Here is a 25,286-nt window from a genome sequence, read left to right as displayed (position 1 = left end):
TATAATCAACAACAAATTGATGTATTTTTTATAAATTAAACTACCCGGCAGTATGTAAAGTAAAAAAAAAAATAGCTCCATCTCTACTAGCTGCAACATTTAAATGATGTACACATTAATATGCAGCAATATATACAATTATGTAATGTGTATAATTCTGATATTAGTCAGAAGTCATTCTGCATAATGAGTAGTTTTACTTTTTAAAGTATATTTTAGGGCTGCACAAGATATTGTTTTTCTGAATGCAATTTAATATCTGTTTATTTATCGCAAGTAATATCGTTATTGCGATATTCAACAACGTTATCGCATATTTTCTTCTTATTGTGCAGCACTAGTATATTCGGATGCTTATACTTCTGTAAATTTTAAGTAACATATTGAATGCAGGACTTTTACTTGTAACTGAGTACTTCTACACTGTGTTATTGCTACTTTTACTAAAGTAAAAGATCTGTTTACTTGACAGTCTGACAGTCTCTCACCAGTGTTGTTTGTTGTGTAGCTCCACAGTTGGCAGCCTGGGATCAAGAACCCCTACAGGGGCATGGTGGTGTGGCCGGTCCCTGAGAACATTGACATCTCTGTTACACTCTTCAAGGTACCAAAACCAGAATGCACTGTTTACATTATAAACATGCAAACAGGGGAAAAATTAATAAGTGGAGATACACTATAGATACTTTATAACCAATGCAGATGAGGATAGAGGATGTTCGACTGCAAGTTTTATAGTTTGTTCTCGTCTTTTCAGGAGGTCAATGCTGATGAGTTTGAGGACAAAGAGTGGACGTTTGTCATTGAGGGTGTGAGTATCTCTGATTTTGATTCTTTAGGTTGATGTGACTCAAAATACTATACGTCTCACGGTTGTTTTTGTTGGCCATGTAAAGGAGAACAAGGGGCATCGTAAGGTGTTGGCATCAGCAGACATCAACCTGAAGCGGTTTGCCAGTCTGACGCCGACCCAGACGGACCTGACGTTGAAGCTGAAGCCGCTGTCTGTCAAAGTGGTGGAGGCCACGCTCAAGCTGTCGCTGTCATGTGTCTTCGTTCGGGAGGGGAAAGCCACGTGAGTACAACAATACATACATGAAAACGGACATGAAAACGGACATACTTAAATAAAAAGTGTTTTATGTATTTGTGTATACTTGTTGTGAGTAGAGAAATGAAGCCTCAACCACATTTGATATACTGACCATGTAATGTAAAATGTTTGCTCTCATGTTCTTGTTCCTCAGCGATGAAGACATGCAGAGTCTGGCCAGCCTGATGAGCGTCAAACCCACAGATATCGGCAACCTGGACGACTTCAACGAGAGCGACGAAGAGGAGGACAAGAAGTCTGTCACCGCTTCAGGTAGGCAGACGTACACAAACACTGCATCTTCTCTCTGACCTTCACTGTGAGGTATTTCTTCTGACATTTCTTCCTCCTCTATCTTCCTTTTTCCTCCCGTCACTTCCTCCGCTCTACTCTTTTCTGGCCGCCGCAGTCGTTTCACACACTCTGATTCGCCCAAATCGCCCTGCTCCCCCTCCACCTGACAAGCGAGACTCCGCTGGACCCTCTTTTCCAGCCTCAGGTAGATTCCTCTTGCCCTTTCTTTCACCCGCTCCTGCTGTTTGTTTCTCTTGCCAGAGAGGAGGAGGATTAGGAGGAGGAGGAGGAGGAGGAGGAAGTGTGAACAGGAACTCTCTCTCCTCCTGTCTGCTATTGGGAGGCTCAGTTTATATAACAGCATTTCACGCACTCGTGCCATTTGCTCTGCATACCACACATTTCTCATCTAGACATTATTGAGAACATCATGTGATGATGGACTGATGCCACCAATGTACTGGGAGTTTGTTTGGAGGCATGACAAGCTTCAGCTGCATCATGGCAGACAGAGATCATTGTGTGCAGAGAGACATTACTGTGACAACATGAAAATCACCATAACGCTGACATCAGATGATGACCAGAATGAAAGAAATTACATGTTCTCGGTCCATTTAAAATGTTATTGCTACATTCACTGTACGTCTTTGTGGTGTATCTCATAGCTGGTACAGCAGTAGTAGTAGTAGTGGCGAATTGTATGGCCTTAGGGCGTGCATTTTTATCTGAATACGCACCATTAGTGGAAGAAGAATACACATCATTTACTTAGTATAAGTAGTAATACAACAATGTAAAAATATTATACAAGTAAAAGTCTTGCATTCAAAATCTTACTTTTTTACTAAATGTAAAAGTAAAAAAGTAAAAGTTCAATATTAATAGCCAAATTACATACCAAACATAAAGTACTCATTATGTATTATATTATAGGATCATTATCACTGATGTAATAATATGTGAGCAGCATTTTTGTTGACATTGCTCGAGGGGATTTCAAATACTTTATAAAATGTTAGACAAAATGAAATCTGCAAAAACATCCACTCTTATAAAGACATCTCTGTCTAAGAGTCCTAAAATACAAAATAAGGTTTTTAATAAAAAGAGGATAAATAAGAATAATAAGAAATAAGAAAAAAATATGCTAGCTTGCTGCACTGCAATTAAAAGTTGATTTTTTATAACATTATTAAATGAGTTAATTTGCATTAAAATTAATTGAAATATTCCATTCTACATTTTTTCACTTGTAAAAAAAATTTATATTTCAAATTACGCCAAGTAACCAGTAATTATAGCTGTGAGATCAAAAGTAGTAGAAGTAAAAAGTACAATGTTTCTCTGAAATGTGGTGGAGTAGAAGTATAAAGTAGCAGAAAAATACAAATACTCAAGTAAAGTGCCTCAAAACTGTGCTGAAGTACAGTACTCAGGTAAATGTACTGAGTTACTTTCCATCCCCCGATGTGCACACATTTCCAGCTGAAATGTGAGTCAAATCATCAACTGTCATTTCATTTTCATTTTCACTTCATGACCTTTGCCTTCTTTCTTTTTTCATCATTTCTCCCCATGGAAAAATCTACTTTCACTGATCCATCCATCCATCCATCCAACCATCATCCTTCCATCTATTCATCCAGCCTGTGGCGGTCATCCCAGTCCCGCCATCCACTCCCGCCCTCCTTTACCTAGCGCTCCTCGCCCCTCGCCCCGTCGCAGCCGACACCCCTTCTCCGCCGCCCCCGTCCAATCAGAGATCCAACCTTCCCCCGGCCCCTCCCCTCAGCCCTCACCCAGATCCAAACATAAAAGATCATCCAACCCTCTTCTCACTGAGGCTTCCTCTGACCCACTACCTAATCCTCCAGGCTCACAGCTCACAGCGGCTACTCCCTCAACCCAGAGTGCCTCCTCTGTCCCGCCTCTCTCTGATGTGTTTCCTGCAAATCCTCCATCCCCCAAATCCTCCATAATCACACCTTCTTCCCAAAATATTTCCTCTTCCCTTCATCCTCCATCTTCCCAATGCTCTGAATCTGTGTCAGTGGAGCCTTCTTTAGCAGCGTCCTCTGCTCCTCTGAATTCTTTAAACTCCAAATTGCCCTTTACGCCACCCAGTGCCTCCGAATCATACATTACCTCACCAACTCCCAAACTTCCCTCACCAGCGTTGTCCTCACCCACGAATATCATAACATCATCCTCCATGACTCCCCAAACGACTTCTCTCACTGTATCCACCACCCTGACCCATAAGACCATCTCTACTGCCTCCCAGTCTCTCCCACCTAAATCCTCCTCCCCCTCAAAGCCCACCCCGTCCTCTGAGCCTCCATCCGCTCACCCTCCACTCACACGGACCCCCTCTCAGCCTCCATCTCTGCCCAGAATCTTCCAGTCAGGCTCAGGAAAAGGTATCTTGGCTGGCTGGCAGACCGGCACGCTGCATGCTTTACACTAACTGATTCCTCATGTGTGATGGTTTGGCTTGACCTCGTGTTCCACATGATTTACAGTCATGCACATGTTACTTTATAGGTCAAAAGTATATTACTTATACAGTATGGTATGTTGTAAGGGAGATCAGGTTGTCATGATATCATAATTTAGGTCAGAGTTAAACATCTGAACCAGGGCTGTCAAGATATCAGTTTTTCACTACATGATTATCGTGTCCAAAAGAATTCACGATATTATTATGATTATCTATGGAAAATAGTAAAGAAAAAGACAGGCAAATTCATCTTTAACTTTGTTTATTGTGCATTTTGTCTCTGTTTTTAGCAAATGAATTACACTCCAAATAGTAGGGAGGTGGAGAGAGACTCTGTAACCATAAAGTGACTGTACAAGTGTACAAAAAGAACAATTACATTGGTGGATAGTGAAAAGGCAACCAGATGAACTGACAAGCCAAATTATCATATCGAACAGGACTGGACCTTACGCTATAATTTACAGAAACCCAACATTCCCCCATGAGCAAGCGACCGTGGCAAGAAAAAACTCCCCTTTAAAGTGGCAGTAGGCAGAATATTTTTGGCATCATTGGGCAAAAAATCCATAATAACCTTTCAGCATATTGTAATTCAAGTGTTCTGAGAGATAACTAGACCTCTGCACCTCATCATGGCTCTGTTTACAGGCTTTAGAAAATCTAGCTCGTGACGGGAGACTTTGACCAATCACAGGTCATTTTATTGGGAGAACGTTCCTATTGGCTGTGCTCCGGTCATGTGATCGGAACTTGGCGTTCCTTCACCAGATTTCACAATGGCGGCAGCATCACAAACGTTCTCATTTTACAGCTAAACCGTGCACTACAAGATGATTCTGAAAACATTTAAGGCGAGAAATAGGCATTAACGTAACATAATATTGAATCATATTTGATCAGCGCGGCCTAGTTTGACCGTTTGGTCGGAGTTTGCGAGTGATTGACAGCCAGCTCTCACAGACAGCAGATGGACAGCAGACCTCAGATCAGCTCTTACTGCTTGTTTTCCTCCAGTATGTGAAATCTTGCAGATGTCGTTAGGAGCACCGGAGGACACCGAGGCACATGATTTTTTTCCGGTTACCTGTTTCATGTACTACTGTCATGATATAGCGACCGTTTTAATCATATTTGCTCCAATCTCGCCTACTTCAGTTTTAACATCTATACATCAGGAGATGAGAGTGAATTACAAAACAATCTTTTTGGAAGTTTTGAACATTAAGAAAATTAAATATCGGATTCAGCCTTCTTAATAATATCATTGTACAGTGATAGTGTTTTGATTACTCTGACACCACTAATCACTGTTGAGACTGCAGCAGTTTGTTCCTGACAGATACAGATCACTTCTGTGCTGTAATACAATTAGTAACACGCATGAAATATAAAATTAGCTATGTTCCCCTTTCACTCTTTGTCATACATTTTACATTGGTTTCTCTTTATTCCTCTTTTGTTCACTCCTGTTTCTACCCTCCTCAGTTCCTGCTTCACATCAACGGCGCCTCCTGGAGGTTAAAACTGCAGATGATCTCATTTCCATCTCTGGTCTGTCTCTGCTGCGACTGTCTCTCGAATACTAGTCCATTACTAATATTATTTTCAGATCTTTAAAAATATCCTTTTCTTCTCTCCTTCTCTGTTTCACTCATATCTTCCACCATCTGTCCTCTCTACTAGGCCGTGTTCACATTTTCAGGCCTCACGTTGTCAAGTCAGTCGACCGCCCCTCCTCTCCCTCTCCTTTTTCCGCTGACGTACCTCCTCCTGAGTCAACTCCTCTCCCCAAATCTCACCCATCTATCTCAGAGTCAGGTAAACCAATGTCAAGAATATGGTCTCCTCTGTCTTCACCTTTCCTTTCTTCATTTCACATGTTCCTATATGAACCTGCTTCATCTGCTTTCCTCAGGTGCTCAGGGTGCATGGTTGACATCCGGTAGCGACATCACCCCTGTCCCTCTGCAGAGTAGTCCTGACCTTGATGCCTTCTGTGACCCTGCAGCTCCAGCCCATACTGCCTCCCTTCCCCTCTCCTCACCCGCTCGCTCCTCTTCTCTTTCCACCTCTGTTTTATTCTCCTCTCCTCATCCTCAGCTCGCTGTCTCTCCTTCTGCTCCGCTCACCTCCTGTCAGTCAGGTACACCAGCCAACTAATCAAACAACCTCCTATCAGTGTTTATTTCAGCCAAGACAATTACCTCGTGCTTTTTTGACGTGTGAATATGTCTCATTTGGAAGCAGATCTCATCAAAAATAACCTTCGCTTTTGCTTTTTATAGGCTCAACGTTCCCCCTCGCTCAAGTAGACGAGGAAACAACTCCGAGCCGAGACGAGGGTTCTCCTCATAATAACCGGGCAGTGGCCAACATCAGAGTGTCCAACCAGCCGATCAGACCAGCTCAGGATTCAAAGGCGGCCGTCACAGAAAACAAAGCTGAACCAGCAAGGATCAGGTGAGGTCACTCCACATGAGTGTTTAGATTTTGATTGCTTGGTTTGGATAACTTTGGCTCCGAAATGCTGTGTGAAGAGAGAATGTGTCAGCAGACCACAGAGCTGAAGAGGCGTCTTGAAGACTGGTGACAACCTTAAGCACAGCTTGGGAGAAACATAGACACACGGACTCATGAGAGGTGTAGAAGTGTAGAGAGCACATCTGTACACTTTGAGATGGGCTGCCTGCTTGACATTGCATGATTGCTTCAAAGAATAGTGCAGCATTTTACGTACATACGTTTTTTTCGCGAGAGTAAGATGAGAACATCTGTAAGCATAGCATAGCATAAACACTGGAAATGGGAAAACAGTTACCCTGGCTCTGTCCAAAGGTAACAAAATCCACCTACCAGCACCTCTAAAATTGACTAATTAACATATTATATCTTGTTTGTTAAATCTGTACAATAAATACTCCTGTAAATAAGTATGGAAGTAAAGTGAAGTCATTTGTACACTTTGGATTTTGTACAGGTTAAACAAACAAAATATAACACATTAAATAGTGAGCTTTAGAGGTGCTGGTAGGCACGTTTTGTTACCTTTTGGACAGAGCCTGACTAGCAGTTTCCCACTTGTAATGTTAACCGGATGTAGCTTCATATTTACCGTACAGACAGATTCCTTTAAATTGCACAGATGTACCGTTAATTCAGCTGTCTCCATGCTATTGACGCTACGGCCGTTCCGGACATCAATCTTTGAAGGCGCTTCAGAGTGCATCATTGGGATGAACATTTCTCGTCATTCCTCCAATCCAATAGTATTGATCAGTGCCTTATTAAACTTGTATGGTCCAAATGGTCCCAAGCTTAACCCACCTTCGTGCTGACTGAGGAAAACCTGCTTCAGCTTGCTGACACGTTTTGTCGAGTAACAGCTTATTCACATTTGTTGATCGAGAGATTTGTCGAACTATTTTGCTCGAGGCCTCGTGGTTGCTTTGTGTTTGTGCTTCGTTGATGCTAACGTGCTAACAGTCAGCAGCAGAGTGTTTCGTACCTTGTCTCCTGTTGCACTGACCTTCCAGTACACAGCAGTGGAATAACGATCAGGACTGTATAGTCTGCTCTGTGGCCGGCCTGTTGTCCCACCCTTAATCACCTCCTGCACGCTCAGCCTTGTGAAATCTCACCCGCTCATCCTCTGGAGTCTGACCTCCAAATGTTTCTGTCCCGCAGTCCTGCCCAGTCGCGTTCAGAGCTGATAGTAGCCCCGCCCCCTCCGTGGCCCTTCTCCTGCTGTGAGAGCTCCACCCCTCAGCAGCCCTCCACCAATGTTGTGGCGGCATTTATCACTCCTAAACCGCTAAGTGCTCAGGGGGAAACTGATTTGAAAAAGCCAACCAATGAGACGAGTGTTATAAGGGCATTTAAGGCCGAAAAGCCGCCACTGGCGAAGCCTGAACCCGACCCTGACTTTGACGACATCATCTTTGAGTCGTTCAGCCAGAGACAAGAATCAGTGAGCTTGTTTCTGGAAGAGGATGACTCTAAGCGGGATACTATCAAAAGGTGTCCTCTGGGGTGAGTATTTATATTCACAGATAAAAATCAAGATACAGAACATTAAGAAATAAGGTTACAAAATGTGAACTGATGTTCTGATAATAAGAACACACACAGATTTAGGATTAAGAAATATTGTTTATCTGTTCTGCAGTCTTGAGCAGAAAACCAATGAAAAGGCTGGTGGAGAGAAACCGTCACTGACGGAGCAGTTAGAGGGAGCGGTGACGAAGAAGGAAGTGATGATGAAGGCAGAGCAGGAGAAGCAGAGGGAGGAGGAAAGGAGGAAAGAGGAAGAGGAAGAGCAAAAAGGAACGCTCCGGAAGCAGGAAGAGAGGAGAAAACACGAGGAGGAGAAGAAGAGACTGTTAGAGGAGGAGAAGAAGATGCTCTTACTGGAGGAGGAGGAGGGGAAGAAGGAGAAGGAGAGGAAGAAATGCGAGGAGGAGAGACTCCTGAAGACGAGGAGAGACAAACAGGAGAAGCTGAGAGAGGAGGAGGAGGAGAAGAGGAAGCGGTACGAGGAGGAGAGGAGGAAAAGAGAGCAGCAGAGGAGACTCCTGGAGGTGGAGGTGGAAAAGGAAAAGCTTAGGAGGGAGGAAGAGAGGAGACTTGAGAGGGAGAGATTCATGAGGAAAATGAAAGAGGAGGAGGAGAAAATGATGGAGGAGAGGAGAGTGTTCGAGGAGCAAAGGAAGAGGAGGGAGGAAGAGAAGAAGAGGCTCCTGGAAGAGGAGGAGAGAAAGAAGATGGAGGAGAAACGCTTGAAGGAGGAAAAAGAGAAGGAGCAACAGAAAATGAAAGAGGAGGAGGAGAAAAGGATAGAGGAAGAGAAAAAGAGGCTCCTGGAAGAGGAAGAGAGGAAGAAGATGGAGGAGAAATGCTTAAAGGAGGAGAAAGAGAAGGAGCAACAGAAAATGAAAGAGGAGGAAGGGAGAAGAATAAGGCAGGAGGAGGAGAAAATACATCTACAGGAGGAAGAGGAGAGAAAGAAAATTGAGGCAGAGAAGGAGAGGAAGAAGATGGAGGAGAAATGCTTAAAGGAGGAGAAAGAGAAGGAGCAACAGAAAATGAAAGAGGAGGAAGGGAGAAGAATAAGGCAGGAGGAGGAGAAAATACATCTACAGGAGGAAGAGGAGAGAAAGAAAATTGAGGCAGAGAAGGAGAGGAAGAAGATGGAGGAGGAGGAGGAGGAGAGGAGCAAAGTGGAAGAGAGAAAGAAAAGGGAGGCAGAAGAGGAGAGGAAGAAAAGGGAGGAGGAGGAGAAAAAACATCTACGACAGGAGGAGGAGAGAAAGACAAATGAGACAGAGAAGGAGAGGAAGAAGAGGGAGGAGGAAAGGAGGAAAGAGGAAGAGAGAAAGAAAAGGGAGGCAGAAGAGGAGAGGAAGAAGTGGGAGGAGGAAGAGAGAAAGAAAAAGGAGGCAGAAGAGGAGAGGAAGAAGAGGGAGGAGGAGAAGAGAGTCAAAGAAGCAGAGGAGGGAAGGAAGAGGGAAGAGGAAGAAAAGGAGAGAGTACTCAAAGAGGAGAAGGAGAGGGAGGAGAAAGAGAACGAGAGACTCTTAAAGAAGGAGAAGGAAAGGATAGAGAGGAGGAAAAAAGCAGAGGAGAAAAGACGTGAGGAGGAGGAGGAGAAGAGGAAAGAGAGACTCTTGAAGGAGCAGAAAGAAAAGGAAAGACGGCTGCAAGAGGAGCAAAGGAGGAAGGAGGAGGAGAAGAAGAAAGTGGAGGAGGAAAGGAAAAAGAGGGAAGAGGAGGAGAAGAGATGTAGAGAGGAGAAAGAGAGAATGAAGGAGGAAGAAGACAAGAGAATGAAGGAGCATGGAGCAGCTCCGGCCTGCAGTGTGGAGGCCAACAGGTCAGATGAGGACAAGCAGAAGATGAAAACTCTGGTTTCTTCTTCTCTGCCAGCTCCTCAACTAAACACACACGCCGCCGTTCCTCCTCCCAGTTTCACACAAACTCAACTTCCCGCTCCCGATCTCCCTCCTCTGGACAAAACCGGCGTTACATCCGAGCAGCTGCCCTCGCAAATTCTCAGCCAATCACAAGACAGAGAGATGACCCTTCACTCAGTGAACAAACCGAGCTCTGCCTCCGATGAGCGGTGAGTTACACCACTGAAATAAAAAGTAATGTCACTGTGGGTGATGATTTCTTTTTGTTTTAATACAATCAGATGGCTGCCATCTGCAAATCCAATCAATCAATCAATCAATCAATCAATCAGTGTTAGTCTTTAAAAAGTCACTTTAAATTCACTTTCTACTGATTTACACATCAGTCTTTGTTCTGTTACTCTGCGCTTAAAGTGTTTCAAATTGGGCTGAATCATTCAACATTTCTATTTTGATTATTTCTCTCTTCTTCTGTTGGTAATTATTTTGTGATTCTCTGCTCACGCAAGTCGTCATTGATTATGTGTGTGGTAGGGGTGGACCGATCGATCCCTAAAGTATTGATTCCACCGACACTATGTTATGTTTTGACCAGTGATACTAGCTAGCTCTTTGCTTGCCTGCTGCTGTTGTTGTGTGTGCATGTGTAATAATGTAAAAATACATGATTTACCATTAAAGGAGCAGTGTGTAACAGTTAGGTGGATCTATTGAATCTATGGAATATAATATTAGTAAATATGCGACGAAGGCTGACCATTGAGTCGCCTCACGTCACCTGTGTCTTGGCCAGAAAGTTGCACTTGAACACAACACAAAGACTACAGTTTTTCTTCTGGACTTAACTCGTTGGCTTGCTTTCCTCGCTTCCGTTTCTCTTCTTGTGCACTGATTCGTTTAAGCTGAACAGCCAATCAGAGTGATTTATCTCACCGACGAGCTCCGTCGGTGCCGGATACAACACAAAAAGTAGGCCCGACAGACGCTCACCGATGCCCCCAAATTGTCCGACGGCTGACCGTCAGCTTGGTGTGTCAGGGCCTCAGCAACAACTGGCTTTAGGTATAGGGCCATTCGCTTTTTCGCGTCGACCACCGTAGTTCTTCTACACGCTTTGCACACGAGAGAGGCTTCAGTTGGTTGCAATCTGCAACCTCACCACTAGATGCTGCCCGATCCTACACACTGCTCCTTTAAAAGCTGTCTTGCTTTTTAACATGCAAATGTTTTTTGTGGTATCACCCACCCCTACTATTTGTTTTTTTCTGTTGTTGTTGTTGTTGTATGGCTTTCCTCTTCTCCTTTTCTTATTTCTGATGAACCTTTCCTCTTTCTCTCCCCTTTATCCAGTCTGGGGCAACCCTCTCTCTTAAAGGAAGGTTCATTGTCAAACATTGTTGTCCCAGAAAAGAAAATATCTGCCACATGTACTCCACCTGGCACCCGTTCAGGCCCCACTGGTCAGGATAAACCATTCACATTAGAGGTGTTGACCCTGGCGCCACCTCCTCAGAGGCTGTCTGCTGCAGAGGTTCCTGTATGGAAAACGCTAGAAGGGAGAAGTGGGAAAGATACTTCTGAAACAATCTCTGCCAAGGAGGGTGCAAAACCTTTGTGCAGAGGGTAAGAATGGATGAGGGGGACGTCTGTCTGTGTCTTTCTTTCTAACCATTTGTGCGTCTGTCTGCTTCGCTGATGCTCTGGCTTTCTTAATGATGTAGTAGGTATAGCAAATGTAAAAATGTGGGCTTTTTGTACCTTTCTTCTAGCTCACACAGAGAAGATGCTGCTGAGGTGGACGCCCCCGTCACGCAGGAGCACCAACCAATAACAGCAAAAGACACAGAAACACCTCACATAGTCCCAACTCCTGCTGAACCCGGCGCACCACCAGTTAAAGAGGAGCCCAAAGAGCCAGAGGGACCCAGCGTGGAACCAGAAACCTCACCCGAGGTTTCCCCCAAACCAGCCGCCGAGCGCACGGCTTTGGCGCTGGAGCCGCTGCTTCCCTCAAAACCAGAACCGGGACTGCGGCCGGAACAAGTCCTCCAGCCGTCGGGAAAACCACAACAGGAGGGAGCAGATGAGGAGAAACCGGCCGAGGTCGTGGCTGGTGGTCTGGGGAGTTTCACCAACAATAAGGAGCCAGTGTGCGAGGCAGAGAAGCAGCTGTGGGCGACGGTGGAGGAGACCACAGCGGAGACAGGAAGAGGGATGGAAAGTAGTGAAGAGAAGGATGAGAAGCAGGAGGAGGGTGGTGTAATAGGGGGGTGAGTCAGTGACGGTTCCTTTGCAGCATGACATGACATGTCTGCTTTTGCTTGCAAACCACCACATACGCACACAGTCACACACACACACCTGCACATGTACTACCTAACGTGGTGCTGCAGCCTAACCAGCGCTTTGTTGCTATTAACCTGATGCTGTTTTTCTTCATCTCAACCTCTGTCTATGCTGTTAGACTGGTTGTTTATTATTTGATGAGAGCTTTTCACAAGAGTATGTTTTGTGTGTGTCTGTGTGTGTGGTAGTGCCCAGAAAGGTGCACACACAGAGGCAGATGTGTGTGTCGCAAAGCAGCAGATGGAGGCGCCTGCTGGCTTCATGTCAGCAGTAGTTGGGGTGTTGTATAGAGGGTGAGTCTCTCTGCCTGCCCGTCTGTTAAAATTGTTAAAGTGTGAGGCGTTATGCAAAAGATGTTTTTTGTAGACCAAGCTTACATACAGTCAGAACATATTTCCAATAATTAGATAACTGTTGGATAATTCAATAACTTGTCAAATATAATAAAATATCCTTCCAAAAATAGGTGCAGTAAACACACAGCGTTATTACTTTATCAAATACAACCTCAAAAGAGGGAGAACATTTTACATAATTAAGTGAAAAATTATAATAATATAGATTTTAGACTTAAAAATATTACATTTTTAACTTATAATCATTATTTTATCAGAGGTTATTAAAAAGATTGTAAAAGATAAAAGTTACACCCCTTATCTGATAATGGCCAGGAAATGTAGCAGTATGCTTATACAATATTGAATTAACTTATCATACATTTTTATTGCCTTTTACTGCCTTGGTGGCCAAACTACATTTTTGGTTGCCCAAATGTAAACATGTAAAAACAATATAGAAAAGGCAATTTAATTCAACTTAACACAGCCTTCCTTAACTGTTACATTAACAGTCTCTTAGTGCATACGCTACAAAAGATACAGTCCATCTTTTTCGCATAACGTTATAATTTACCTTCGCTCAATACTCATTTTACTGAATACAGCTTGAACGCATCATACTGTAACTCAATGGCACCTCCGTTAACGTTAGTAGGTCCGTTATTTAGCCGAGCAGGACTCTGTTCCCCCTCGGCTGCTAACAGCTAACGGCAACTAGAAGCATTAATGCCGATCTCAAGAGAAACCTGATAAAACTTGGTGGCCTACTTGCCGCTAATGTCGGTTAATGTCGAACCCTGACTTTATCTCCGTGGCAGTTATTCTAGTATGGGTTGCTTGCTACATTTACCATTACACATACAGTCAGTACACAAGTGCTTGATGCTGTGTAAAACCAGAAACAGTTTGCTGTTTAATAACTGTGACGCTCCGCTCAGTGAGCTGTCGTACACAATGTGCTGTTAATTTCAGTCTTGTCTGAAGTCTTATGTCTTGTGCATATGTATTGGCTAGCTGTGTTATCTTTCTCTGAGCTGCATGGCACCGGAAAGCGTTTTCACCTGTTCTTAATGGAAAATGATGGAAATACCAGTGGGCTTTACTGCGTTGTGTACTTGGTAGAAAAAGAAAGTGAAGGGTGGTTCTCAGTGCAACCAACAATATCCTCTGTGTGGGCTTTGGACAAGCACCAAAACAAAGTCTGAGAAAAAGGAACTACTTAATCAAGCATGCTGTCTGGCTTTGTGTCACACCGTTGAGAGCCTGCTGAGGTCGTTGTAGGGTGAGAACTGTCTCAGAGATTTTCCTGTCCCTCGTGTCTGTCCCTTTAGCTATGAGACAGTGGCCTCCATCCTGCAGACAACTGGACCCGCTGATGCAGGTCATCCTCAACGCCTCCTTATATGCGATGGTCAGCCGTCTTTACACGAAGTAGATGCAGAGATGCTGCGTTCCTCTGAGCCAGATGACGAGCCACCGACTCCCATCGGTGTGGACATTTCTCCACCCACGGCCTTCTCCGACACAACAGAAGAACTGACGATTACTAAACAGACTGGTTTAGCTCAGAAACCTTCACATGGGCTAAGTCTGGTGGCAAGTCTGAGAATGGCAGCTAGTGAGCAGGAGAAGGAGAGAGAGGAGAGGGAGAAGGAGAGGATAGAAAACATGAAGAGGGAGGAGAGAGAAGAGGCAGATAGGAAAGAGAAAGAGAGGGTGGAAAAGGAGAGAGAAGAAATGGAGAGAGAAAGGATGGAGAGGGAAGAGGAGCAGAGGAAGAGGTTGGAAAAAGAGAGTAAAGAGCTGGAGAACAAGCTAAGGGAGGAGAGGGAAAGGGCAGATAGGAAAGAGAAAGAGAGGGTGGAAAAGGAGAGAGAAGAAATGGAGAGAGAAAGGATGGAGAGGGAAGAGGAGCAGAGGAAGAGGTTGGAAAAAGAGAGTAAAGAGCTGGAGAACAAGCTAAGGGAGGAGAGGGAAAGGGCAGAGAAAGAAAGGAAGCAGCACATTGAGGAAGAAAATGAGAAGAGGAAGATGGAAAGAGAGATGGAGAGACGATTGGAGGAGGACAGGGTGAGGCAAAGGGAAGAGGATAGCAAAAGAGAGATCCTTTCTGGCTCTACGTCACTGCAGGAAGTCATGAACAACCAATCAAATGACTGGCCTCCTCTGAGGGAAGCAGAGTTGGATGATATTGCATATGATGAGAGGCTACAGGGTGATGAAGAGCAGCCAGAAAACAAGTCTGATCCCAAAGTAGTGAAAACGAATACTGAAGTCAAAGTGGTTTCGCCCAGACCTGCTGATTCTGTCCCTGCAGCCGGAACAATAAGCAAACTCGACTCCAGAACGGTCAAACCCGAGGACTCTGTAGTTGCTGTTAAGAAAGCCCTGGATAAACCTGGTCTGAGATCAGTTAAAAAATCCAACCTGAAATCTGGTGCCATCCCAGTGTGGATGAGAGAGGAGGAGGAGGACGAGGAGGTGGAATATGAGAGAGGACAGGAAGATCTGGGCTCCGTCTGGCTGGCTGAGCTGTACATGGAAGGGGAAGCAGGGTGAGTAAGGGTGGGAGAGAGGGACAAATAGCCGCAGGGTGTGAGAGAGAGAGAGAGAGAGGTGAGTAACGGGAGAAGAGTTGGCTGTACGAGAGAGATCGGCTTGTTGCCTCTTGTGGATCAGAGGACTGTGCCTGTGCATTCGTTGTGTATGCTTCCTCCAATAACCGAGGCTCTGACTCACTGTTTCTGCAGGGAAATAATAATTACCAGTGGTGGAAGAAGTATTCAGATCTTTTACTTAAGTAAAAGCAGTAATACCACAGTGTAGAGTTACTCTGTTACGAGTAAAAATCCTGCATTCAAAATCGTAAGTAAAAGTAATAAAGTATTAGCACCACAATGTACTTTAAGTACCAGAAGTTAAAGTACTCATAATGCAGAAAGGCCCATTTGATAAAGGTATATTGCTCGGTAGCTTAATCTATGATAATATATCATAATTTATTAGTTGATTTCTATTCTATTCTTTCTATTCAATGTAACTAGTGACTGAAGCTGTCAAATAAATGTAGTGGAATACAAGTACCTCAAAATTGTACTGAAGTACAGTACAGTACGTAGTTACATTCCACCACTGGTCATTACTATCCTTCATTTACTGAGGGTTTGGTCTTTTCCTGCAGGTCTTTCTCGAGAAAGAGTTGTGTGTTGGCATGTGAGTCATGTTCCCCAAACAACTTAATTACCATGTTGTTTGTGAGGGAAACTGGAATTTCCTCTTCACATCTTGCCTCAGTTATGACTTCTAACAGAGGTTTTCAAAATGAGGACAGAGAAGGAGTGTCGGGAGTGTTCGGGGTGAAGGGCAAGTACACCGGGTCAGGTGAAAAGAGACAGGATGTTGCCGGTTCTTGAAACAACAGGAAGTTAGAGTCACGACTCAATCAAATCTGAACGCACAGACATAGGGATGCTCATTTTGAAAAATGTTCTCAACCGATAACCGACCCTCGTTAACCGATTGTTAACCGTTAACCGACAAGTTTTGTGCCTCGCGCCAGCTGCAGTGTACGAGTACAACAGACAACTGAGTCCCCAGTTCACCCGAGTGACGAGTGAGGAGCCGCTCAGCTTTTTAATTAATTATAAATATTTCTTTTAACCATTTTAACCGATAGCATTAATCGGTTAAAATGCTTAATGTCGGTTGACGGTTAAACGGTTAATTATGAACATCCCTACACAGACATGATACACATGTTTTCAAATTCAGTGTGACTTACACTTTCCGAAGGTATCACTATTTCCATAAACCTCCATCAATCTCCTTAGAAATCATAGGAAATTATATGTAATTTATACTTGGAGAAAAAAAGATTTGGTCTAATATGCAGCAGTAGTGCAGCAAGCATGAAAAAAGGGGAAGCTGTGCAATGGATGTATCTATATCTTCTGTATGTTTCTGTCCATGATTGTCACGGCTGACGTCAAGAGGTCCTTGCATTTTGTTTAGTACTCATTGCAGCTGAGTAGCATGTCAAGTAGCATGAATAGATGGATTGGTTTGGTCAGTGGATATGTTGCAGTACAGTGGAGACTGGAGCATGTTTTAAATTGGTGTTTTGCCTTTGGTTGTCCAGTTTGGTATGATCTTGCATTGCCACACCTCTGTCACGTCAAACTTGTGGAAGTCTGGGGAAAATCTTGTCCAAATAACGGGATTGTAAAGACCTTTTGAGACAGTCATGAGATTAGCTGTGTCCTTCTTTCACGAACACCATGCTCTACCCTCAGTTTCCTCTTAATTGGTTTAAAATATGGCGACAGCCGACTGTGTCTTTTCTAAACAACTTTTATGCTTGAATTTCCTCCGACCATTGTGAGATCAACAAGATTGAGGTCTGGCTGCGTGAGATGAGTGGTGGTATGCTGCCAGAGGGAAATGGAGTGTGACGAGGATCTAGGGATGCACCGATTGCAAGATTCTGGACCGATACCGATGTTTAAAATATCAATTTGGACGTTAGCCGATACCGATATGGTTGTTTTTATTTATTTTGTTTTTGCTGTTATTTATTCCGCTTTTGTGCCAGGGAAACAAAGACCTCTTTAAAATAACTGAGCTTTTTTAAAGTCATTCAGCATTTCATTACACTGTCTTTTAACTGTTATCCGAGACCGTCCGCAAATAACCTACACAGCATTTAGCCGGCACAAAATTGATGCAACACAGCAGATAAACATCGGCCACTGCATCTGCAGTCAACAAGGCAAACTGGCCGATACCGATGTTCAGCCGATAAATTGGTGCATCCCGACAAGGATTTGTTGCTGCTCAGTTTTTTCAATAGTTCTTCAGCCTTTAGGTTCAGCTCTGAAATCTCCTTTTCTGTCTTCAGCCAGGGTCACCCATCCCCTGCTGTTACCCAGACGCCCTCCTCACTCCCTTCCTGTGGACAAACCTTTTACCAGAGCTCTGCTGCCAGTCAGCCAAATAAACCTGAACACTCCCTAACCAGTCTGGCAGACCCGCCTCATCCTAAACCTCCTTTGGGGTCTAAGCAAGAGGAAGGAATCGGTCAGACAACTAGAGCCAGACCTGATCCCCAATATACTGGAGCACAAAAACAGCCAGCGAAAGGACAGAGAGATGATGTGGTCACAAAAACTGGTCACAGCCTGGAGGCAGCAGCCAATGAGGAGGGAGAACTCGTCCACTCCTCCGTGGTGCCTTGGCCCCTTCCTCTGAGCACTGCCAGCATGCATTCACACACCAAGATACACACAGACACGAACATCGATGAGATAAACATTGATGCGAGCATGGCCAACATAGCTACAGAGTCACACAAGAGTCTTGAAATGAGGGATGATGAAGACATGAGCAGCCTCAGTTTGAATACACACACCACAAAGAGTGACAGCCCTCACACAGAAACACACACCCCTGATCTCAACCGTCTAACCAAAGAGCAGCAGCTCCGAGAGGAGGAGAGGTTGTTATTGGCTAAAATCAGTCTGATGACAGGTGACACATCCCCTGTCTCTGGCCCTCGCGGCATGAAGCTCCTCATCCCCGATCTTAATGACATCGACTGTGACACCACAGAGCTTGTCGATCGCAGTCAGTACTTGATACCCTGCTGTGATGATACCCTGCAGGAAATATCACTAACTGAGGCAGAAGAGCCACCGACCAATGAGCCGGGGCAAAGTCAAGGAGAGGAGGATGTGTAAGTCAGCTTGGGCTGTCAACCTGTGCTGCCTTAGAAAATGACTGAAGCCTTGTGTTTGTTTGTGTTTGTGATATGCAGAGACGTAGACTTGAGACTTGAGTCGAACTTAAAGCTGAAGTAGGCGAGATTGGAGCAAATATGATTTTAAAAAAGTTGTTTTTATAAAACGGTCGCTTTATCGTGACAGTAGTACATGAAACAGGTAACCTGAAAAAAATCATGTGCCTCTGTGTCCTCCGGTGCTCATAACGGCATCTGCAAGATTTCACGTACCGGAGGAAAACAAGCAGTCAGAGCTGATCTGAGGTCTGCTGTCCAGCTGCCGTCTATGGGAGCCGGCTGTCAATCAGTCGCGAACTCCGACCAAACGGTCAAACTAGGCCGCGCTGATCAAATATGAATCAATATTATGTTATGTTAATGCCTATTTCTCGCCTCAAATGTTTTCAGAATCATCTTGTAGTGCACGGTTTAGCTGTAAAATGAGAGTTTGTGACGCCGCCGCCATGCTGCTAGAAAGGGCTAGAAACGCAAGCTTAGAAAGCAAAATGTTTTTGTTTTTGGACACGCAAAAGACTTAAAATAGCTCTGGCGATATGTGTGTGTGTGTGTTGCCACCTGAGTGCATGGGAAGTGCTGTGTGTTTTCAAGAACTGCTGCTGTGTATGATGTTTTTCACCTGAATATCCAAAGCATATAGGAAAATACACAACCTAGACAAGTGTTTGGGGAATCTGCTTTGATAAAAAAAGTGTCCAAACAACATAGACTGTGTTGAAGCAACCATGCTGAAAATATCCTGAAGAGTCATTCTCTTGAATGCTGTATGTTCCCTGGCTTGCCCTCTAACATCAAGCCTGTGCTGCCATCTGTCGTGTCGGCAAGCTTGCACGTCTCTCGCTCACATCTACGACTCGCTGCTTGGATGATCTCCTTTATTCCACTAAACAAAGTCTGTTTTTCTTATTGTTTACATCCTGTCTTCTCCTAGGCTAAAAGGCCAACTGGCAGACCTCCCAGATGGTGGAGAGAAGAAACCGCCATCGCAGTTTGGAGACACCTCCAGCACACACACAGACACCCACATCACTCCTCCCAATCACTGTGAGATGACCACATCTCGACTTCCTACGTTACCAGAAGAGGAAACCTCCGACCTTAAATCCCCTCATCCGGCTCCAATGGTCAGAGAGGAGGCTGACGGGAAGGACGATGCAGCTGAGGTAAATACACACAATACAGATGTGCACATAAACTCTGACATCTTCAAATTACACACAACCAAAACTTCTTCCTCTCTCCTCCTCCTCCTCTGCAGGGCCCGGTGAACTCCATTCAGTCGCTGCTCCAGTGGTGTCAGGACATCACCAACGATTACCGGGGGGTAAAGGTCACCAACTTCAGCACTTCCTGGAGAAATGGCCTGGCATTCTGTGCCATCCTACATCACTTCCATCCAGACAAAATGTATGTAACAGATGAATTGATAATAAATCTACATGACTTTGAATGCTGTAAACCTGCTGTAGGTATGTTCTCATTATATTCTTCCCTGGTTTTGTCCCATTAGAGATTTTGACAAGTTGTACTCTCATGACATCAAGCTCAACAACAAGAAGGTAGAGACATGGCTCATGTTTTATATTCAGCTCTTTAGTGCCATCAGAAGTGTTGATAGTTCACATGTATTTCTTGTTTTCTGTACTGATGATGTCTCTCTCTTCTGACAACATCAGGCGTTTGACGGTTTCGAGGCGCTGGGCATCTCTCGCCTGTTGGAGCCGTCCGACATGGTTCTTCTGTCCGTCCCCGACAGGCTCATAGTCATGACCTACCTCAGCCAGATCCGCTCGCACTTCACCAACCAGGAGCTGAGCGTGCTGCAGATAGAGCAAAACAGCAGCCAGTCCAGCTACGGCCTCGCCCTCTCTGGTCCCGGTCCCACTAACGTCGACGCCGCTGCTTTCTGCATGGCCAGGCTGAACGAAGGAGTGAGCCTAGAGGAAGGAGGGAGCAGCACGTTGGTCGTCCCGCCACCGAGGACCAAACGACTGGTTAAAGGTATCAGCCTCTTTTCCATCTTTAAACATTTCAACTTTCTTATACTTATACTATTCTTTTCTTTTTTTTACTGTGATTCATCCCATCTGTCTTGAATCTCATGGACCTTTTTAGTGGGTTCAGCATTGCAAATTGTGCAGTCAAACTTATTTAAAATTCCAGTCCGCATTCAGTGGTATTTCTTGCCGGAGGCACGCTCGATTCAATCGGAATGTGTAAAGAAGAGACAAAAGACAAATAAGAGACAAATAATGTCAGAAAAAACAAAAGAAAAGAGAACGAGGAAGCATTAATGTGTCTCCAGGGGAACTTAGGAATGTTAAGTGGCACAGTTTGACCTTCGGAGACAAGGAGGGATAAAGAAATCTCTAAATCAAGTTCACAGCACCTCAATTAAGATTCTAGTAGGTTCCCCCAAAGTTCCCCGAAGATACCAGATATGTCATGCTGAATTTGATGAACGTGTATAAAATGATGCACATCTAGAGGGTTCCATTTGATGGAATGGTGCGGACATGAATATTTTGGATATAAATAAGTGTATCGTTCTAATTTCAAAGCTCCTGAAAACATGTTTTCTCAATCAGCTTCTTAGTATGAGTGATGAGGTGCTACGTAAACCCCTTTTGTGCCAAAGTTTAAACAGTTTGGGTTATTTCAGATGAGAGAGGGCTTTCTGCCCGTGCAAAATTATTTAAATTCAAAATGTGATGACAGTTGTGGGATTGTTTGCCAGCCTCCATCAAATCTGATCACATCACACCCACACAGTCCTGATGAAGCAGATTAGCTGAGCAACTTGTGATTTTTTTTAGGTTGTCAGTTTTAAAGCTAAAGTGAAGATAATGGCATCAAATTAAACTAGAAAATCTAAGGAAACCATTGGTATGAGTAATCTCATACTAGCTTTTTGTGAAGGAGGTTATATAACGCTCCAATCTAACGCAAACTTTTTGCAAGGAAAAACTGGCATGGCCATTTTCAAAGGGGTCCTTTGACCTCTGACCTCAAGATATGTGAATGAAAATGGGTTCTATGGGTACCCACGAGTCTCCCCTTTACAGACATGCCCACTTTATGATAATCACATGCAGTTTTGAAGTCATAGTCACGTCAGCACACTGTTGGGCTTGAGCTTGCCATGCTATGATTTGAGCATATTTTTTATGCTAAATGCAGTACCTATAAGGGTTTCTGGACCATATTTGTCATTGTTTTGTGTTATTAGTTGATTTCCAGTAATAAATATATACATACATTTTCAAAGAGCAAGCATATTTGCCCACTCCCATGTTGATAAGAGTATTAAATACTTGATAAAGCTCCCTTTATTGTACATTTTGAACAAATAATAAATGTGTGATTTATTTGCGGTTAATCACAATTAAATATTTAAATCGATTGACAGCCCTACTAATTATGCTAAATAATATATATATTATTATTTTTGTTTCATCTCTAAGAATTAAAAGTTACTAAGGAAATTGTGTTGAATAATTATGTTCAAGAATCCAACTTCTGATAGTTGTTCTCATCTGATTTTAGCGGATGAGTCAATAACTCCAGTCCCTCCTCCAAGGTCTATTAATAAATCAGCCAAATCTGGACTGGCTCAGGTAACACTTTCTCTGTCTTTTTCTTAAACTGTACTTTTTTTTCTTAAACTGTACTTTACTTTCACCTGGAGAAAAACAGTCTGATAGTCTTTATTTACTGTATGTGTCAGCCTTGTGATAGTTACCGTTAGTTTCATGTTTTTCTTGTCCAGGATGAAGACACAAAGACAGGAATCACTAATAATACAGGTGGGTACCACCCTGCTGGCAATATTCTTAACATTTTAAACGTTTATTCAAGTTATTTTTATATAATATATTATTGTCATCGTCTTTTCTTTTTCTTTTCTTTCTTTTACACTTTGATTTGTCGTGTGTGTGTTTGTGTACAGAGTTGCAGAGTACAGCTGAGACCCAGCCTCTCAAACAGGAAGAGGAAACAATGGTCAGTTATCTGTTCCTCACTTTCCTTTTTCTTTTCTCTACTTCTTCTTTTCTTTATCTTTGACTCTCCCTCTCAAATCAAATAAACATCATTACTGTAGCATGACTGATGGCTGCAAGAAAGAATGAATCATATTTACCTAGTAAAAAGTTGTTCTATTCATTTCCATCCTTCTGGCTGTTCTCTAATCTTTTGACCCTCTTCTTCTACTTGTTTTCTTGTTTCCCCGACTCCCTCTCTACTTTGATTTCCTTTCCCTCATTTTCCTGCCATTGTCTTGTGTATGTTCATGTGATTGTGTGTGTGTGTTTGCATGTATGCATGTGTGTGTGTGTGTGTGTGATGGTGCTTGTGGTCAGTGTCTGCAGGACACCAGTCAGTATGTGCTGAGTGAGCTGGCAGCGCTGGAGACGGAGCAGAAGCACGTCGACAGCAGAGCCGCTGTGGTGGAGAGACGACTGCGAAGCCTCATGGAAACAGGTGAGTCACACATCAGCAAGGAATTAACAGGAAGTACGCAGGCAGCAGGAGTGAATGGTGTAGGTTTTCTACCAATAAACCATCCAGTTGTATACAAACTGCCAGTGTTGGGGAAGCTACTTTTAAAGCATAGCTTTACAAGCTACCAATTGATTCACACTGTAAGAGGTTGAACTACAGCAAAGCTACTCTAGAGAGAAAGCTAGTTTGGTTGACTAAAGCCAAAGTAAACTGACAATGTACATGTGATACGAAATTATAAGAAAATATAACACAAAAAAGTCACCTGCCAGCAAAACTGCCACTGTTATTTCAAAAAGTGCCCACTTGTTCACAGGTTATACATACAGCAAACAAAAAAAATGAAGTACCCCACTAAAAAAATATTTAAAAGGACTGTTTGTAAGAATCAGAAATTGCTCAGCATGTTCATGTTTCTACAGGAAGCGACCGTGATGAAGAGGAGAGACTGATCCAGGAGTGGTTCACTCTGGTGAACAAGAAGAACGCTCTGATACGCAGACAGGACAACCTGGAGCTACTGTAAGACCTCATAAGATACATACAGTATACACACATGTACGTACACATACAGTATACACACTTCCTTTTATTTGTTTGTTTATTGTCTACAGACAAGAGGAGCAGGATCTGGAGAGGAGGTTTGAGCTTCTGAACAGGGAACTACGGGTGATGATGGCCATAGAAGGTTAGTAACCAACAGAGGTGGAAGAAGAATTCAGATCATTTACTTAAAGGACCAGTGTGTAACAATTAGGGGGGATCTATTGGCAGAATTGAACTGTACATGATCATATGAACCGTTACGTAAAGTTCTGCTGTTTGTCCTGCAGACTGGCAGAAGTCGTCCACTCAGCAGCAGAGGGAGCAGCTGCTCCTCCAAGAGCTGGTGTCTTTGGTCAACCAGCGGGACGAGATCATCAGAGACATCGACGCCAAGGAGAGAGGGTGAGTGTGTGTGAAAAAGACAAGTTGTAGGGAGATTAAAAAAAAAAAGCACCTTCAGATTAATGGTGCTTGTAAAAATTTAGTTAGTTCAATGTAGTTCAATGATATATATTGTTTTTATTCCTTATTTGCAAGCAAATTATTGATACAGGTGTGGGTATAGATGGTCAAGAGTTAAAGTCATATGCACTATGCTGTAATATGTGGTTGTGTGTTTACAGGGCGATGGAGGAGGACGAGCGCCTAGAGCGAGGTCTGGAGATGAGGAGGCAAAAATACAGCAACAAAGACAAATGTGTTCTACAGTGAGAAGAGAGGTCACACACATACACACACACACACACACAAACAGCTTTTACTACTGCAACCCCGAAGTCACGAAAGATGATCTTTCAGGACTTTTGGGGCTCAATATTTCCCTGTTTTTAGTGCCTTTATTTTCCCAGAGAACTGTTAAAACCCATTATGTGGGAAGACAAGATACAGGCTGCAAAACTGTGTCTTCTTTGAAAGTGTTTTCTTGAAAATGAAAATGTTTTTGTGTCAATTTCAGTCTGTCTTAAGTATTATTTTAATTCTGTTTGCATATTTTTATTTATTGAAATGGTGTGTCAAGATTGTTGTTCATCTATTGCACATGTGTTTTGTGTGTTTTCATCTGTGAGTTTGTTCAGTATTTGAACACTGGCTTTTCTTCTTTTTTTGTTATAAAGAAAAGGTTCCCATTGTCATGATAGGGCTTGTCAGAATCTGTTGCCTTGTCCTTTCTTTTCTTTTGTTGTTTCTGGTGATATTCGTCTTACATTTCTATTTCAGTCATTTCCACCCTGAAAGTGAAAAAACATTTGATGGCAACATGCCAACATGACATGTTAGATATAAAATAATATGATAAGTCATGAGCTGGACTCAAAACTCACAATATTGAGAGTACAGGATACAAGTTTTTAACTTAACCCCTCAACATCACATTTTTATAAACCCTAAAAGCATTTCCACTCATTGCAATATTGATTGTTTTCTTTTCTTAGATGTTCTTCATATTAAGGAGTTACGAAACCTTGTGTGCACACAGACCCTGAATGCCTTAAACCAGCCATATATTTACATGTATGGTTGTGATGTTCATGCCTGCTTGATTCACAGAAATGAACCTGTGTCCTTGGACTACTGTATGCATGCTGTTTGAGGTGTGCTGATAAAGCGGTACACTGCTTCACATCACTACTGTAATACCCATCACACACTGTATACCTGAAGTTGCTGTCTATATTTATGAGGTGAAGATATGATGAATGAGTTTGATAAATATGTTGAAGAAACATAAATACTGGTTGGTTGCTTATATTTTGGATTTGTTGTTGTTTTTTTTAGCTTTGGACACAACATGAACCTGTGAAATATCAATCTATCAATCAATCAAACTTTATTTGTATAGCACCTTTCATACAGGTTAGTGCAGTTCAAAGTGCTTCACAGATGACTGACAAGCAAACGTAAGACAGAACAACCATGAAAACAACAAAAACAATTTAACAATGTGTTATAAATATGT

The 25,286-nt window shown here is 43.2% G+C and overlaps 1 protein-coding gene across 12 annotated transcripts in view; it reads left to right on the top strand.

Moving 5' to 3' along the window:
- Positions 1 to 25,078, top strand: part of LOC141753380 (uncharacterized) — a 30,535-nt gene extending 5,457 nt beyond the window's left edge. The window contains exons 3-31 of one of the 12 annotated variants that reach the window (XM_074611969.1): positions 509 to 604; positions 758 to 811; positions 897 to 1,075; positions 1,248 to 1,366; positions 1,503 to 1,592; positions 3,037 to 3,810; positions 5,379 to 5,444; positions 5,577 to 5,711; positions 5,809 to 6,036; positions 6,179 to 6,353; positions 7,578 to 7,922; positions 8,059 to 10,011; positions 11,153 to 11,425; positions 11,572 to 12,072; positions 12,337 to 12,441; positions 13,818 to 15,041; positions 17,384 to 18,217; positions 19,212 to 19,443; positions 19,539 to 19,687; positions 19,791 to 19,839; positions 19,957 to 20,281; positions 21,827 to 21,897; positions 22,050 to 22,086; positions 22,230 to 22,282; positions 22,651 to 22,762; positions 23,206 to 23,305; positions 23,398 to 23,471; positions 23,617 to 23,731; positions 23,953 to 25,078. In XM_074611969.1, the coding sequence (XP_074468070.1) occupies positions 509 to 604; positions 758 to 811; positions 897 to 1,075; positions 1,248 to 1,366; positions 1,503 to 1,592; positions 3,037 to 3,810; positions 5,379 to 5,444; positions 5,577 to 5,711; positions 5,809 to 6,036; positions 6,179 to 6,353; positions 7,578 to 7,922; positions 8,059 to 10,011; positions 11,153 to 11,425; positions 11,572 to 12,072; positions 12,337 to 12,441; positions 13,818 to 15,041; positions 17,384 to 18,217; positions 19,212 to 19,443; positions 19,539 to 19,687; positions 19,791 to 19,839; positions 19,957 to 20,281; positions 21,827 to 21,897; positions 22,050 to 22,086; positions 22,230 to 22,282; positions 22,651 to 22,762; positions 23,206 to 23,305; positions 23,398 to 23,471; positions 23,617 to 23,731; positions 23,953 to 24,040 (8,556 nt within the window). In that variant the 3' untranslated portion in view covers positions 24,041 to 25,078. Of the gene's footprint in view, positions 1 to 508; positions 605 to 757; positions 812 to 896; positions 1,076 to 1,247; positions 1,367 to 1,502; positions 1,593 to 3,036; positions 3,811 to 5,378; positions 5,445 to 5,576; positions 5,712 to 5,808; positions 6,037 to 6,178; positions 6,354 to 7,577; positions 7,923 to 8,058; positions 10,012 to 11,152; positions 11,426 to 11,571; positions 12,073 to 12,336; positions 12,442 to 13,817; positions 15,042 to 17,383; positions 18,218 to 19,211; positions 19,444 to 19,538; positions 19,688 to 19,790; positions 19,840 to 19,956; positions 20,282 to 21,826; positions 21,898 to 22,049; positions 22,087 to 22,229; positions 22,283 to 22,641; positions 22,763 to 23,205; positions 23,306 to 23,397; positions 23,472 to 23,616; positions 23,732 to 23,952 lie in introns of all 12 variants that reach the window. The other 11 variants (XM_074611968.1, XM_074611970.1, XM_074611973.1 and 8 more) reach the window with 11 other exon arrangements.
- The last annotated feature ends 208 nt before the right edge of the window (positions 25,079 to 25,286 follow it).

The sequence above is a fragment of the Sebastes fasciatus genome, chromosome 16 (genome assembly GCF_043250625.1).
Source record: "Sebastes fasciatus isolate fSebFas1 chromosome 16, fSebFas1.pri, whole genome shotgun sequence".
NCBI classification, from domain to species: domain Eukaryota; kingdom Metazoa; phylum Chordata; class Actinopteri; order Perciformes; family Sebastidae; genus Sebastes; species Sebastes fasciatus.
Note: the sequence above shows the minus strand (reverse complement) of the source record. Positions and strands in the feature narration are given on the sequence as shown.